General features: G+C 41.0%; 1 protein-coding gene across 2 annotated transcripts in view; it reads right to left on the bottom strand.

Annotated features, from left to right (window-relative positions):
- The window catches only part of LOC126481084 (uncharacterized), a 319354-nt gene extending 305934 nt beyond the window's left edge, over nucleotides 1–13420 (bottom strand). For both annotated transcript variants that reach the window (XM_050104582.1, XM_050104583.1), the window contains exon 1: nucleotides 13328–13420. In XM_050104582.1, coding sequence (XP_049960539.1) covers nucleotides 13328–13414 — 87 coding nt within the window. In that variant the 5' untranslated portion in view covers nucleotides 13415–13420. The remainder of the gene's footprint in view (nucleotides 1–13327) is intronic.
- Nucleotides 13421–15718: the final 2298 nt, after the last annotated feature.

The following is a 15718-nucleotide window of genomic DNA, read 5'->3' as shown; positions in this document are numbered from 1 at the left end:
ACTTTTTCACCAGTGTTGACACACTGATCACACTCGGAAAGAATAAAATGAAAGCTACACGAACAATAAGAGAGATCCGAACTAATGCATGTCCTTTGATTGACTCGAAAAGAATGGCAAAAGAAAAGGAACGAGGATTCTATGACTACATGTTTGACAAAGAGAACGAATTTCTGGTTGTGAAATGGAGTGACAACAAACCAGTATGTGAAGCGACAAATTACAGTACTATTACTCCTCTGAGTTCTACTAAAAGATACTCACGGGCAAAGAAAAAGGAAATATCTGTTACAATGCCACATCTCATTGAAGAATACAATGCCCATATCGCTGGCGTAGATCTACTGGACCAGCAAATATCACTTTATAGGACGAGGATAAGGTCAAAGAAATGGTGGTGGCCATTATTCACACAGATGATAGATATCTGCGTAGTAAACACATGGCGTGCATACCAAATTGCTAACTGTAATGAGAAGCTCTCACTTTTGGATGTCCGATGGAGAATAGTGATGTTTTACCTATCAAAGAAAACAGGATCAGTACCAAAACGCAGAGGACCACAAGGAAGCAAATTGATGGGAGGACGGGTGAGCACAGATGTTCGGCTAGATCCGGGAAAGCATTTCATTGTGCCAAGTAAAACGCAGAAGAGATGTGCTTACTGCAAGAAAAATACAACAAAAATTTGTGATAGGTGCAATGTTGGTGTACACAACAAGTGTTTTGCTTCATTTCATACTGAATAGACATTCAATAGTATTAAAACATTCTTTATTTATTGTTTGTGTTGTTTCTAACAATATTATGCATGGAGAATAAGGTTCGAATTTGGATAGCGCATTTGGCCAATGTCCCAAAAATGGGACGGTCTGTAGTTTTTGTTCTAATAAATTGAAAATTTTCAAAACAACTTTTTATTCAGTTAATCACTCAGTGTAACGTATTTATGTATAAAAGTTTGCAAAAAATGATCCGATAGAGTTTTGGCCAGTAATGGGTTAAGGGAGGACAAGGCGCACTTGTCACAAAAACTGGAATCTGCCCGTTTCGAGTATGCTTGATGCAATTTACGGATGTGCATGATATTGACGCATTACGTTACGCACATCAAATTGCGCGTGACATACATTACCGTGATATCAAGGAGAGCAGTAGATGGTTGCATAACTTCAAACTGAGGTACATAATTGGCAGACATAAGATAACGAAATTTCAAATAAAGTATCACCTTGACGATGCGCAGCAAACTGCAGAATCGGTCCGAAAATTTGTAGATGAGATAAACAAACTTGTCCCATCGCTCAGCAAGGAATTTGTTTTCAACTCCGACCAGTCGGGATTTGAAGACGAAATGCTCATCAAAGGACTCTTGGAAATGAGAGGTACCAAGGGAGTTGTAAGAAGATCAACTAACATCAGTTCCTTAACGCAGCCTTACGAAGTTATACCGACTGTTAATCTGGAAGTTGAATTGGCTGGAAAGTTATTTATTGTACTGCGAGATGTTGGAAGTACTCTGACCTCCTGCGATTATTCTCGTGTGGGTGGTCTTGAAAGGACAGTAGCGAATATTTACCTCACTGCAAAACAGGAACGGCAAATGGGAGTAAAGGGACTACCAACTATAGTGCGAGCACTGCTTTTGGCCAATTTCTGGTCGAAATAACTTTCTCTTGCTTGATCCCGTGTCTGCGTATAAAAACCATACTGGATTAGAGCAAACTACCCCTACTGAAAACTGAATGACATCGCAGTTCATATCACCTGGAATGACTGGGCAAATAAGCCCCTTGGTGTTTGTTCTTTTTCGTGCCTATAAAACATATTATACCACTATCTGCAGCTACGCCTGAAAGAATAGCTAGTTTCACGATAAGCTGCACGACAGATTGTTCAGCATTCGGTTTTACGTCATCAGATTCCATCAGCTCTCATCATCCCGTTACACCAGTATGACTCTGTGTGGATTCTTTAAGAGTAGATACCTAGTTGAAAGCTCTGCACCGTTTGAATCTCCCAGGGAGTTCGACTTCGACCTTGATGGTGAGGACCTTTGTGATCATTGCGGCGGCCATTTTTCATTCGGTGTTCATGGTGAAATTTAATGGTTTGTTTCTAACATTTCTTTAATGTTGACGATGTCCATTTTGTGAAGTGTAATACGTACATCATAGAAAGCTGATATCTATACCTCCCGGGACACTTACACTACTGGCCATTAAAATTGCTACACCAAGAAGAAATGCAGATGATAAACGGGTATTCATTGAACAAATATATTACACTAGAACTGACATATGGATTACATTTTCATGCAATTTGGGTGCATAGATCCTGAGAAACCACCTCTTGTCGTAATAGCGACTTTGATACGCCTGGGCATTGAGTCAAACAGAGCTTGGATGGCGACTACAGGTACAGCTGCCCATGCAGCTTCAACACGATACCACAGTTCATCAAGAGTAGTGACTGGCGTATTGTGACGAGCCAGTTGCTCGGCCACCATTGACTAGACGTTTTCAATTGGTGAGAGATTTGGAGAACGTGCTGGCCAGGGCAGCAGTCGAACACTTTCTGTATCCAGAAAGGGCCGTACAGGACCTGCAACATGCGGTCGTGCATTATCCTGCTGAAAGGTAGGGTTTCGCAGGGATCGAATGAAAGGTAGAGCCACGGGTCGTAACACATCTTAAATGTAACGTCCACTGTTCAAATAGCCGTCAATGCGAACAAGAGGTGACCGAGACGTGTAACCCCATACCATCACGCCGGGTGATACGCCGGTGCCGTGATGACGAATACACGCTTCCAATGTGCGTTCACCGCGATGTCGCCAAACACGGATGCGACCATCATGATGCTGTAAACAGAACCTGGATTCATCCGAAAAAAAGAAGTTTTGCCATTCGTGCACCCAGGTTCGTCATTGAGTACACAATCGCAGGCGCTCCTGTCTGTGATGCAGCGTCAAGGGTAACCGCAACCATGGTATTTGAGCTAATAGTCCATACTGCTGCAAACGTCGTTGAACTGCTCGTGCAGATGGTTGTTGTCTTGCAAACGTCCCCATCTGTTGACTCAGAGATCGAGACGTGGCTGCACGATCCATTACAGCCATGCGGATAAGATGCCTGTCATCTCGACTGCTAGTGATACGAGGCCGTTGGGATCCAGCACGGCATTCCGTATTACCCTCCTGAACCCACCGATCCATATTCTGCGTCGGCCTTTGTGACCGAGCGGTTCAAGGCGCTTCAGTCCGGAACCGCGCGACCGCTACGGTCGCAGGTTCGAATCCAGCCTCGGGCATGGATGTGTGTGATGTCCTTAGGTTAATTAGGTTTACGTAGTTCTAAGTTCTAGGGGACTGATGATCACAGATGTTAAGTCCCATAGTGCTCAGAGCCATTTGAACCATATTCTGCTAACAGTCATTGGATCTCGACCAACGCGAACAGCAATGTCGCGATACGATAAACCGCAATCGCGATAGGCTACAATCCGACTTTTCCAAAGTCGGAAACGTGATGATACGCATTTCTCCTCCTTACACGAGGCATCACAACAACGTTTCACCGGGCTACGCCGGTCAACTGCTGTTTGTGTATGAGAAATCGGTTGGCAACTTTCCTCACGTCAGCACGCTGTAGGTGTCGCCACCGGCGCCAACCTTGTGTGAATGCTCTGAAAAGCTAATCATTTGCTTATCACAGCACCTTCTTCCTGTCGGTTAAATTTCGCGTCTGTAGCACATCATCTTCGTGGTGTGGCAATTTTAATGGCCAGTAGTGTATTTTCTGTCGCCCTCCTGATGCACGTCTTGAGATATTAGCAGCTAATACTTTTACTGTCATAATTGTTAACACAACACTTTAAAATGAATTTTGGTAAAACTTGAACTTGCTGCCTCGCACTCAAGGAATTCCTTGTAATATTTAAACCGTGTACAGGGAGAGCAGTAAAGCATCATCCGCTGTGTCACCGAGTGGACGGAAGTGTGTGTTGCATGTCGTTACAGACGGACATTGAAGAGGACTGTGACGAAAAATAAGGGGACGACAGCCGCAAAAGTCACTGTAAAACTCAATGACGCACTCGCGAGCACTATCAGCACCAAAGCAACACGAAGGGAGAACCTTAAGCAGTGAACTGGAGGGCGAGCTGGAATTCCAAAACCACTCGTCAGTTATGCAAACGCCCGTAACAGGAAAATGTAGTACCGAGGCTGTAAGACTTGGACCATGGAGCAACAGGAAAATGACAGTTGTTTCTATAAGTCTTGTCTCACACTGTTTCCAACCTCTGCCGAGTTAACGTCCCAAGAGTGAAACATGGCAGTGATTCAGTGATGATTTGGGCAGTCATCTTGGGTATTCCATGGGCCCCATGGCTGCTCCTCAAGGTCGTATACTGCCACGGTTTATGTGATCATTTTGGCTGACCAGGTCCCTCCCATGGTACGATGTTCGATCGCCAAAGATAATGCCGTGTTCCAACACGACAGTGCCCCTGATCATACAGCTCGAATCGTCAAAGATTGTTTTTGTGAGCACGAGAATGAATTGTCGCAACTACTCTGGCCACCACAGTCGTCAGAGAAGGGTACGTGATCGCTACCCATATCCGTCATCTTTAGGTGATGGTTCAAATGGTTCTGAGCACTATAGGACGCAACTTCTGAAGTCATCAGTCCCCTAGAACTTAGAACTACTTAAACATAACTAACCTAAGGACATCACACATATCCATGTCCGAGGCAGGATTCGAACCTGCGACCGTAGCGGTCGCGCGGTTCCAGACTGAAGGGCCTACAACCGCTCGGCCACACCGGCCGGCCTTTAGGTTAACTTTCCACTATTCTCCAGGAAGAATGGTGTAATATTCCCTTTAAAACCGTACACGACACACATTTAGCTCTTTCAAATGCCAAGGGCTTTCCTACACCGTATTAGACATGATAATATGTTTTGTTTCCAGTGTTGCATATTTTGGTCCTTCCTTGCATATGGTTACAAAACACGAGCAAATCATAATAACTTAATCTTCCTACTATATGAATAATAAGTGATCGGTATTCTGCTTAAGGAAATTCACGCACAAAACAGTCAATTTATTTAAGTAAATGAGATAGAAATCTGTTACTTTGAAAGAAAGAAATGAAGTTAAAAAGCTGCTATCTCCTCAGTTATGCTAGATACCTGATGTTGTTCATCTCATATTGCTAGCTTAACATTAATTTATTACATTGATATTCTTCAAAAGGAAGTATTTACCTATATTTACCGTTTACAGAGCATGCAGCCTTACAACGAACACTGCTATCTACCTTGTAGCGAACAGATTTTAATACACGAATCTAGATATTCAGATAATTTGTAGAAAGAGTAGCCACTGAAGTATGTTTTTTATTTCCTTTGGATCTGGTTGGAATTTCGAAATTCTGATTCTGATGTTAGAAGGAACTTATTGAACATTATCCCACCAATGTACATAACGCCACTCCATCCCAGACAAGGAGGCAAAAGCTACATCTTAAAGTTTAATATATGGGTATACAGTTGTATAAATATAAACTACCATGATGAACAGATGTGTTGCTCTCATCCCACCGTGCCACTTTTTAATTTTGTGTTTCTTGTTGCTAACTTATAAACTATAATGATAATGAAATATCTGAATCTATAAATGTGTGTACATGTATGTCTACTTTGCAATATGCAATCAGCTGACTTTAAAATATTTCGTCAATAATTTTCACTGACAGTAGAAAAAACCGCCTGCTAAAAACAAAAGCAATTTTTTCTACTGTTTTTTAGTAATAACTTTATTATTAGAGTGCAAACATTTTTCTATTATTAGAATGTTACATTTTGCACATACCACACATCTTTGCTCTGTTCACATCCTGGGTCAATATGCAATGAAAGATATCTTGGATCATTGCTTAATGAGAATCAGGTGTGTAGTATATGTGTGATGCTCAACACTCATTTTAAGATAATTATGAAGTGTGCCACTAATTTATTTACAATGTGTGTTGTATGAGCAGTTCAACAACGTATACATCGAGTTAAAAAACCACATGGACCACAATAAAACAAATCGTCGTCTACTTGAACGCAAATATTTTGCATTATATAGAAAAAAATCAAGTACTTTGGCGTACTCTTTATTAATGAAACAACTTATAAAGTGGCACTAATTTCTCAAATATTCTGTACATTGTGGAGCAGACGACATGCCGTCTGTCAAAAAAATCAGTGTAACGGAAAATATTAGCCATCTGAAGACGGGCATGGTAGCCTGGAAACGGTTGCGGCACTAATATGAAAGATTTAAAAATTATTTGTGGCTGGTTGCTTCAGTCAACAACTAAATTTAAATTTTTTGTGTCTTTTATTGTAATTACGCAAGTCATAGTTCAGCTGGAAAAGATTTTTCTTGTCAGGGGAAAAAAACCTGCGAGTAAAAAGTTCCCTAAAAAGGCTTCTGTAAGATGTATGGTTATCTGCCTTGTACAATATTCTTACTGTGCACTTCTTCTTTGATGCACTGTCCCAGAATATAATTCCATAAAACAAAAGGGAGTGATGATAAGCAAAATAATCCAGTGCCCTTGGCTTTAGGTCAAGGTAATGCGATGTACGAGACGTATTCCAAAACTAACTTCCATTTAATCATAAAACTACAAGACGATGAGAAAAAGATTTTATTGACATCAGTGTTTTACTACATGTATACTTTGCTTTTCCACATAATTGCCATTCACATCTATATAGTCTCAGTTATGCTACAGCTGCTTCTTTAACACTTCTGCGAGGAAGTCTGTCGACTGGGAATTGAAACAGTTGGTAGTGCCAGTATTGAATTCATTGTCATTTTGAAATAGTTGCCTGCCCAGCCACTTTTCCAAGTGCTTATTGCAAGGTCGTGAAGTTGCCACGAAAATCCTGAAACTGCTCCTTGATTTTGGCACAGGGGTAAGGACGTGATTTGTCGTGGCGTCGATTTTGGATAGTACGTCCCAGTCTGGTTATCGTTTCACAATGTACGTCAGCTATAACTGTTGACCCACAGTCCATTATATGAATCAAAAGGACGCCCTTGTCATCTACAAAAAAAGTAGCCATCCTTTTCGATCCCAGTACGGTGACTGCAATGTCTGTGGTTTGGATTCTGCGTTAGTGTACGGTATCCTCATCTCGTCGCCCTGTACAAAGTGGGAAAACAAATCATTTCCCTCTCACCTACAGTGCTCCAAAACCTGTCGTGCACTTCGCTCTTCGTGCTGATCAACGAGCATTTTTGGAACTCACCTCGCACACTTTTTGGGATATCCAAGCTATTCATTGACGACTTTGTAACTTGAGGTTCTAGCCACATTTTGGAATTAAGTATCCAAACCGCTAATCGTCAATCCCTGGTCACTTGACCAACGATGTCGTCGGTCTGATTACTGGTTCTGCCCCTCCGCTATTCACCGTGAACATTTGTGTGGCCATTTCGAAGTTCTCGACGACATTTTCGAACTTGTTTGTCACTAATTATTTTAGGTCAGGTCCATACGCTAGACATAACTCACGATGGATTTCAGTAGCTGAAGAGCATTTTACCAGTAAATTTTAACCACGCCGCGCACTTCACAAGTGGTGGGATCTATTATTGTCTCGGCGATTGCTATCTGCTCAGACCAACCCTGCAGTTGTTTCCTAAAGAGTCGATATACAGCGGTGCATGCGTGAAACTTCATTCAGGCCTACCCTTCCGTTACATACTGCTCATAGGACCTTATTTTTGGAATACGTCTCTTACTTCTAAGGAAAAATAACTCTCAACTGAATTATTGATTACACCTAGTTACTCATATCCACAATCTTCTGAATTAAAGTTTTCTCTGATTCCTGTAACTATAGAAAATAATTCTCCTCTATATTTGTAGGTTCTGCTGAAAAGTACTATAAGGATTAGTTTAATCATCAGAGTCAAAATTCTGTGTAGAGCCGCGAACTAGTAAAGGCGGTGTGTCTTTACCTTCCAGAAATAAGGTGTCGAGCTTCGAGCGTGTATCGTTTCGTGTAGATAACTGTGTCGATGCCTGGTGCAGTTTAGTGTTGTATTGTTGGTGTTGCTGTATTTGAGCGTGAAATGAAAAGGACAGGATGAAATACAGTCCCGGCACATGGCCCTCACCTCTCGATTAGCACGATTGTGTCGAGCGAGCTTATCAGACTCGGTCAACATCGTCATATCTTTTCGCTCAACGAGAGGCTGTCAACAACTTTCAGACGTCAGTAATAACATTGGAGGATAACCTGGTGATCATAAATGACTCTTACCCTGCCATCTGTCTCTTCCATTGACGAATAAATGGAGGTGATTAAAATTTCATCCATAACAGCGATTAGAAAGATTGCTTGAGGCTCGATCACCACCGACATCAGCTAAGAATTTGGGTGTAATAATTCGATCCACTCCAGTGAGACAGACTTTCTTGAATCTTTGAGTATTGTTGCTTTGATTTGAGACCGAAGAGGTCAATTTCATTTTTTGCATTAGTTGATATAGTCGTACTTAAAATACTGCTGCCTTTTTGGTAGCACCCGACCAATACGGACGAATGCTAGCAGAGTAATAACTATTCATCCACAGATATCAAGTCTTGTTGTGAGCTCATTGTGGTGTACCTCATTTTGGCATTGCATTTAATTACAGCGTAGGGGGTCAATAACAACCGGCTGTCAATAAATTTAACTGTGATCAAATTACCCCGACCATATAAATATATATAAAAATCGGTCAGAACGTACCGTGATAGAAAATAAATTGAAGAACTGCATTTCTTCAACTGATTTCAGTTGTTTTATGAAAGTCACAGAAGCATACCATCCTTTTTGTTTGGACTTCGGCATTATGTTTGAAGGATTCGCTTTGCTCAAATTCCAACTTACTCGTGACTGTGAGTTCCCAAAGTATTGCACACTGCCATGGAAAAATACTGCTCAGTTGGCTGAAAGCGTAGAATTTAATGTAAATTAAATTTGAGAAGGTGCATTATCTTCGTCTACAGAATGGCAAAACAGGACGTGTGAAATGCAGAATGCGTTAGCTTTTTCAGTTTAAACACTTGTCGGTATTTTCGCTTAGATGTGTGTTGTGAAGTCTAGACACAAGAAACGAAGGAAATGCATTTACTTTTTAAAAAAATCGAATAAATTTACTGAAGAGATATTAGTTCAAATCAGAATTAGAAAACTTTGAATCTTAACGGGACCTTCGAGAATGCATGATAAGACGAGATGTCCGGTATCCTAAGAATATAATAATAAAAAAAAACCGAGAGTAACGGTGGAAGACAATTAATGATTTTAAGAATATTTTTCTTCTGCTCGTTTGTAGAAGGACCAATGAGTGACATGCAAAAACTGATCAGAGCGGAAGTAAGTTTACAAGGCGAACACACACTGGTGTAAAGCAATACCAAAAAATTTGGATTAACGATAAACGAAGCTGAGAACAAAGTTACGAAGAGGTGTGGAAGAGAGAATACCGGACTGCTAAACGTCAATATTTCGGAAGATGTAGCAGAAGAAATGAAAGCTTTCTTATGTTGAGAAAGCAACATTTTTCATGTCTGAAGGGAGGAACACTCAGTAAACATATTGTATCAGACGACAGAAACTTCCTTCAAGAAAAGGTCCTCCTGTCGTCAGTTATTGACATAGGTTACAGGTAGATGATGCTGAAACTTTACATCTGAGGTAAAACGGCGAAAAAATTATTATCTGGACTATAAAAAAAACTGAAACCGTAAGAAATGGAAGCATAGGAAATGTAATGTTGCTGTAGGATGTCAAACATTGCAGGGAGAGATAAAGGGAACTTGAGAATTTTTGGAATGAGCAGGTACGAAGAGAAATACGTAAAAGAAGTAATAACTTGGTAGGGAATTTGTTTCCGAATTCAGGAATAATTAGCGTGATAGGAACAGCAGAAGAGACACCTTACTGAGACAAATGAAGGTAAAATGATATAAAACTGGTAGTCCCATACTTCTCATATCCATATGCAATGATGAAAATATTAGGGCCAAGTAAATTAAAAGATTGTTGACATTACTAAAAAATACGACACTAAGAATAGCATTCAACAAGGATATAAACTTCAGAAATTGATCCCTTGCTGAAGGTCGAAATGAAAAGAAAGATTTTTGGACATTTACCTGCTCATTGATTCCATACCCAACAGTTCATGAAATGCTCTATCTGTCTGATTAATTGTCATCTGTCAGTCCCAGCATCCAACGAAGAAAAAAGATCAGTTATAAAAGTATTGTGCAGTAATGAAACAGATAACTCATAAATCTATAAGTCGCCAATGGTATAGTTTTCATACTGCTGAATTATAATTAGAAAAGCTCTTAAACATTAACCGGGGTTTGTAGCACTAAACAGTAACAAAATTACAATTTTGTAGACTGATCATCTCACAGATGTCTAAATTTGGTTCACATTGAGACAATTCAAATGGCAGAGATCTTCCCCTAGAGGTACAATGGCAGCAACAGTTCATTCTCCTCGTTTTAGACTCGCGAGTGAAAGATGTTTTGGAGGAAGAGTAGCTACATATATAAGGACAGTACACAAATTCGAAAATTTGAAATGAGGGAATTTCCTAGATCTCACCGCATACAAGTGTGGGCTTATGTTTTAGCATTGAAAAGCAGCTCACGTTTAATTGTAACTGTATATAGAGCCCCACTCGAAAATTTAGAACTGTTCGTGGGCCATATGGATTCCTTACTATGTTACCTGTCAGATAATAACAATCAGTTAGTAGTGTTTGGTGATTTCAGTGAATATTTCCCAAGTGATACTGACAGGAAAAATAATCCAGGAACCTTGTTTGCCTCCTACAGTTTAATGTCAGTAATTAACTTTCCAACATGGTAATCTCGCAACATGAAAATAACTGTGTACCTAGGAACAAATGTTCTCTTTGATCATGATATAGAGTTAGGGTAAACAAGACGATTACCTACAGTATAGATTCCCATAATTGGAAATCAGTTAGAATAATTAGTGACTCCAAGACCAAAGTTTTTGAGGACAGTATACAATAGACGGTTGGGAACAAATTTTTATAACGAACCAAATGCTGACATAAAATTTAATCTATGATTTGACAAATTTATATTATTAATTGATAGAAGCCTTCCTCATAAACCAATCAGGAAGAACAATAAACAGCCATGCAAAAAGCCTTGAATCGCTCCTGAGATATGCGTATCTTGTGGAAGCAAAAGGGAAACGTATCTGTTGCCAATAAAAGTGAAATCCTGCAGTAGTTGCACACTAGAAAAGATACTCAAAAATAGTACTAATTTTATTAAAAAAGCGAAAAACATGCACATTGTGCAAGAAATAAGTAACTCCAACAACAGACGTAAATCTATGGTAAATGCAGGGAAACGAAATATAGGAGAACAAGCCACAGAGCAGTATAACGTAACTACTAACTCAAATGGAAATGCTATAAATGATCAGTTACAGGTAATAGGTCTAAGCAGCTCTGAAATGTAGTTCGTAAATCAAGACGAGCACTTCAAAAGAAAAATCAAAGAAGTATGCCACAAAAGGAACTCTCATACAATTCAATCAAACAGTTGTCCAAACCATTTTCCCCTCTGAAAATAAAATCTCATCTGGATTTTATGGTGTTTCCGAAAGGGTAGTAAAAAGTTGTTCCCACATAATATTTACTGTCTTTTCTGAAGCATGAAATACATCGCTAAATTAGAGCAATTAGTACAGCAATGAAAAATGGAATATATGATGGGGAAATAATAATTGGGGTGGAAACTTCAAAATTTTATGTTGTGCACATTGATGGAAATGTAAACTGTGAAGAGAAATATTCTTCAACTCGTAAACCAAATCAGTTCAAGCAGATTTTTATATTGAATAACTACAGAATTTGGGGTGGAACAAATCACTGATTTAACATATTTTTCATATTATAATTTAGCAAGATCCTATGGAATAAAGTTCTGAGGTACCTCAATTTTAAGAAAGAAAATTTTCATTACTCAAAAAGTTCTGTAAAAATAATATGTAGTTCGCACCTGCAATCGTCTTGTGGACACGTTTCATCTCGTAAATGCTTTGTGGGGTCTTATATAGTAAGAATCTCAGGGAACGTTTACTTCCAGTGAGTTATGAACGTGAATTATACAATCGCTGCTCACCTTCTCTCTCGCTCAGAACGAATAATGAAGAACATAAATCCAAATTTATAATAAATAACTCATTGCAGCTCAAAACGAAAATGATGGACATAATTACAATACCAGACGAAAAAGTAAGATTTGTTGTGCTACGTTAAGGTTGATCTTAGGCCAAAAATGGGTGAACAATGCTTCCACCAAAATGTGTGCTCACCAGCCCAGAAATGTTAAATATCCACCAAACAGCAAAGTTAAACTTGACAACTCTTCCTATACCGTATACTTTTTATGCAGTATGTAGCGTTAATGGATAGGAATTAATATGTACATGAGCAAAAAAGTGAAGCCATATTTACACATGAATGTAAAATGAATCGTTCCACATCATGATATATGGAATGTGAAACTAACTATAACTAACACTTGTACGACAGCTTGTTCCCTGTGCGAAACACTTCAGCAAGTGGAATATAGTGCAACACGCCACAGCAAGTAGATGACTTCAGAACTTACTCACTGCTTATGACACTGTGAACTTTTAGAGCTCCGTATTTAGACATTTTCGTTTATCTCTGGCTAGCTATCACTTTCCGCAGTGGAAGTGGAGTTTAACTGAAACCACTGCACTGTGTTCGCCGCCCCTGGATATCATCTTATTGTAGTGGGAATGAGCTCACGTCATTGCTTCTTGAATGATGTCGACGAGATCAATTATTATGTTCAAACTGTACAATGAAACGTGTGTTACATGATCTTTAGGCTCCATTTGGCACAATGACTTCCTCCGCTTATAGGAATATGACAGCATTTGCAACGCAAACAAATCTTGCGTCCTGCTTTAGCAGCTATTAGACTTAAATGCATTCAGTGCATGCGTCCCATGCAGTACTAGAGAACGTTAGCAACGCCTGAAGAACATGGAGCACCAAACCAAGATTGACTGAACGTGTATGTCATGTACTATAAGTCGTCACAGTCAAACACTTCTTCCGCTAGACGTGGCTGGAAGCAGCGAGAGGCGCTGATGACAGGGTCAGACATGTCTGGAAGTTAGTGGTAGGGTGGGATATACCAGGAAATTAGTGGCAATGTGGGACATACCTGGAAGCTGGTGACGGTGACCGGAGGGTCTCCGCCGCCCAGGAGGTCCTGCAAAAACTCGAGCGTGATGGTTTCGGCCGCGTTCATCGCGGCGTCGTCAGACAGGACTGGCGCATCTACGTCCGCGTCCGCGCCCCCGTGCCCCAGCGACCCTCCAGCCAGGAAGGGACCACTTTATCAACGTCACCGCTACATGCGCTGCTGCATTACGCCTCAATTGGCCCGGGTTGGCCCCCACTGGCCGGTATCGGAAACAATCTGGCCCAGCACGCATCCCCCAGACGCACCAACGAGCAATTCTGGTCATCAGTGGGAGCGCTGGGGGCTCATTTTGACAAATGACTGTCGCTCCGTTGGGATGCAGGGCATTTCGTCAGTGCAGCCGTATCCATCCGTGCCATCAAGCCGAGAAAGGAAGCCTATCCTGGTATGGCTGCTTCAAGAAGCCCAAAATTTCTCTGATGCGCAGGTAAACAATGCTGAGTACCACTGCTAGACTCACCAAAACACCATAACGCAAATGATCATTTTCCGAAGTTCAGATATTGGATAAGTTTTTTCTTATATTGTTGGTCTTTACTGTATGTACTGGGCAGACACAGCCAAATTACGCAGATGGTAAGCCTGATGCATAGGCAAACTGTCTAAGGACATACACAGCTCAAGGAACAGAAGTTCCACGTGGAAATACACTCCGTTACATATTCAGGTGATAAAAGTCGTTGGATAGGGATACGCACATATATAAATAGCGGTAGTATCGCTTACACAAGGTATAAAAGGGCAGTGCATTGGCATGATTATGGCCGCACGAAGGAATTTAACAGACATTGAATGCGGTATACTAGATGGAGCTAGACACCTGGGAGATACCATTTCACAAATCGTTAGGGAATTCAGTAATCCGAGATCCACTGTGTCAAGAGTGTGCCGAGAGTACCATATTTCAGGTATTAAGTCTCATCACGGACAACGCAGTGGCCGACGGCCTTCACTTGAAGACTGAGAGCAGTGGCGTTTGAGTAGAGTTGTCATTGCTAACAGACAAGCAACGCTATGTGAAATAATAACAGAAAATAATGTGAGACGTACGACGAACATATCCATTAGGACAGTGCGGCGAAATTTGGCGTTAATGGGCTACGGAAGCAGACGACCGACGCGAGTGCCTTTGCTGACTCACGACATCGGCTGTAGGGCCTCTCCTGGGCTCGTGACAATATCGGTTGGACCCAGGACGATTGGAAAACCGTGACTTGATCAGACGAGTCCCGATTTAAGTTCGTAATAGCTGGTGGTAGACTTCGGGTGTGGCGCAGCCCCCACGAACCCACGGGCCCAGGTTGCCGACAAGCGACTGTTGGAAGCTGCTGGTGGCTCCATAATGGTGCGGATTGTGTTTTCATGGAATGAACTGGGTTATCGGTTATGTTAGGCTACTTGGAGACCATTTGCAGCCATTGATGAACTTCATGGTCCCAAACAACGATGAAATTTTTATGGAGGGCAGTGCGGCGTGTCACAGGACCATAGTTGTTGGCGATTTCTTTTAAGAATATTCTGGACAATTTGATTGAAAGACTAGGACACCCAGATCGTCGGACATGAATCCCATCGAGCATTTATGGACATAATCGAGAGATCAACTCGTCCAAGATCTCCAGCACCGCAACTCTTCTTCCATTATGGATGGCTGTAGAGGCAACATGGCTCAGTATTTCTGCAGGGGACTTCCAACGAATTGTTGAGTCCTTGTCACGCCGAGCGTCTGCTCTATGGCCCGTAGAAGAAGGTCCGACCTGATATTTGAAGGTATCCCATAACTTTTGTCACTTCACTGTGTATACAGTTTACAATGTCTCAAAACGTCCTTGATGGGCCTGTGATTTAATTTGAGGATCATGACGATACTAGAGGTAAACTGGTGTTCGAAACTTACTTAGTCTCTAGCAGAAGTTCTTAGGGTACTTTCAGTGTGAGTATTTTATCTTTATGTATTTACATTTCCATTGTGGTCTGTTAACCCTTGGTACCCTCTTGGATATAACAAACACTAAAAGTCCTACAGTAAATGGAAAATTTTCAAACTATAGGGTATTGCAAAGAAACACTCTTGTCTCTCATAGCTATTTTACATTCTTTCGTGGTTGTTCATTAAGTCTGTTTCTCGTATAATGATAATACGACTTTCCTCATGTCACTAAGATCGATTTCAGAAAGGTAACACGTTAATGGCCTCAGATAACAGATTCCTCCCTCCCCTCCCCCCTGCCACCTTGCAATCTCCCCCTCCCTTCCCACACCTCACTTGAGGACGTGTCATCGTCCGGAATTGATCATCTTCCCTGCGCGAGCACCAAAACGACGAGAATAAAGCATATTATTTGGTGG

This window comes from Schistocerca serialis, chromosome 5, assembly GCF_023864345.2.
Source record: "Schistocerca serialis cubense isolate TAMUIC-IGC-003099 chromosome 5, iqSchSeri2.2, whole genome shotgun sequence".
NCBI classification, from domain to species: Eukaryota; Metazoa; Arthropoda; class Insecta; order Orthoptera; family Acrididae; genus Schistocerca; species Schistocerca serialis.
Note: the sequence above shows the minus strand (reverse complement) of the source record. Positions and strands in the feature narration are given on the sequence as shown.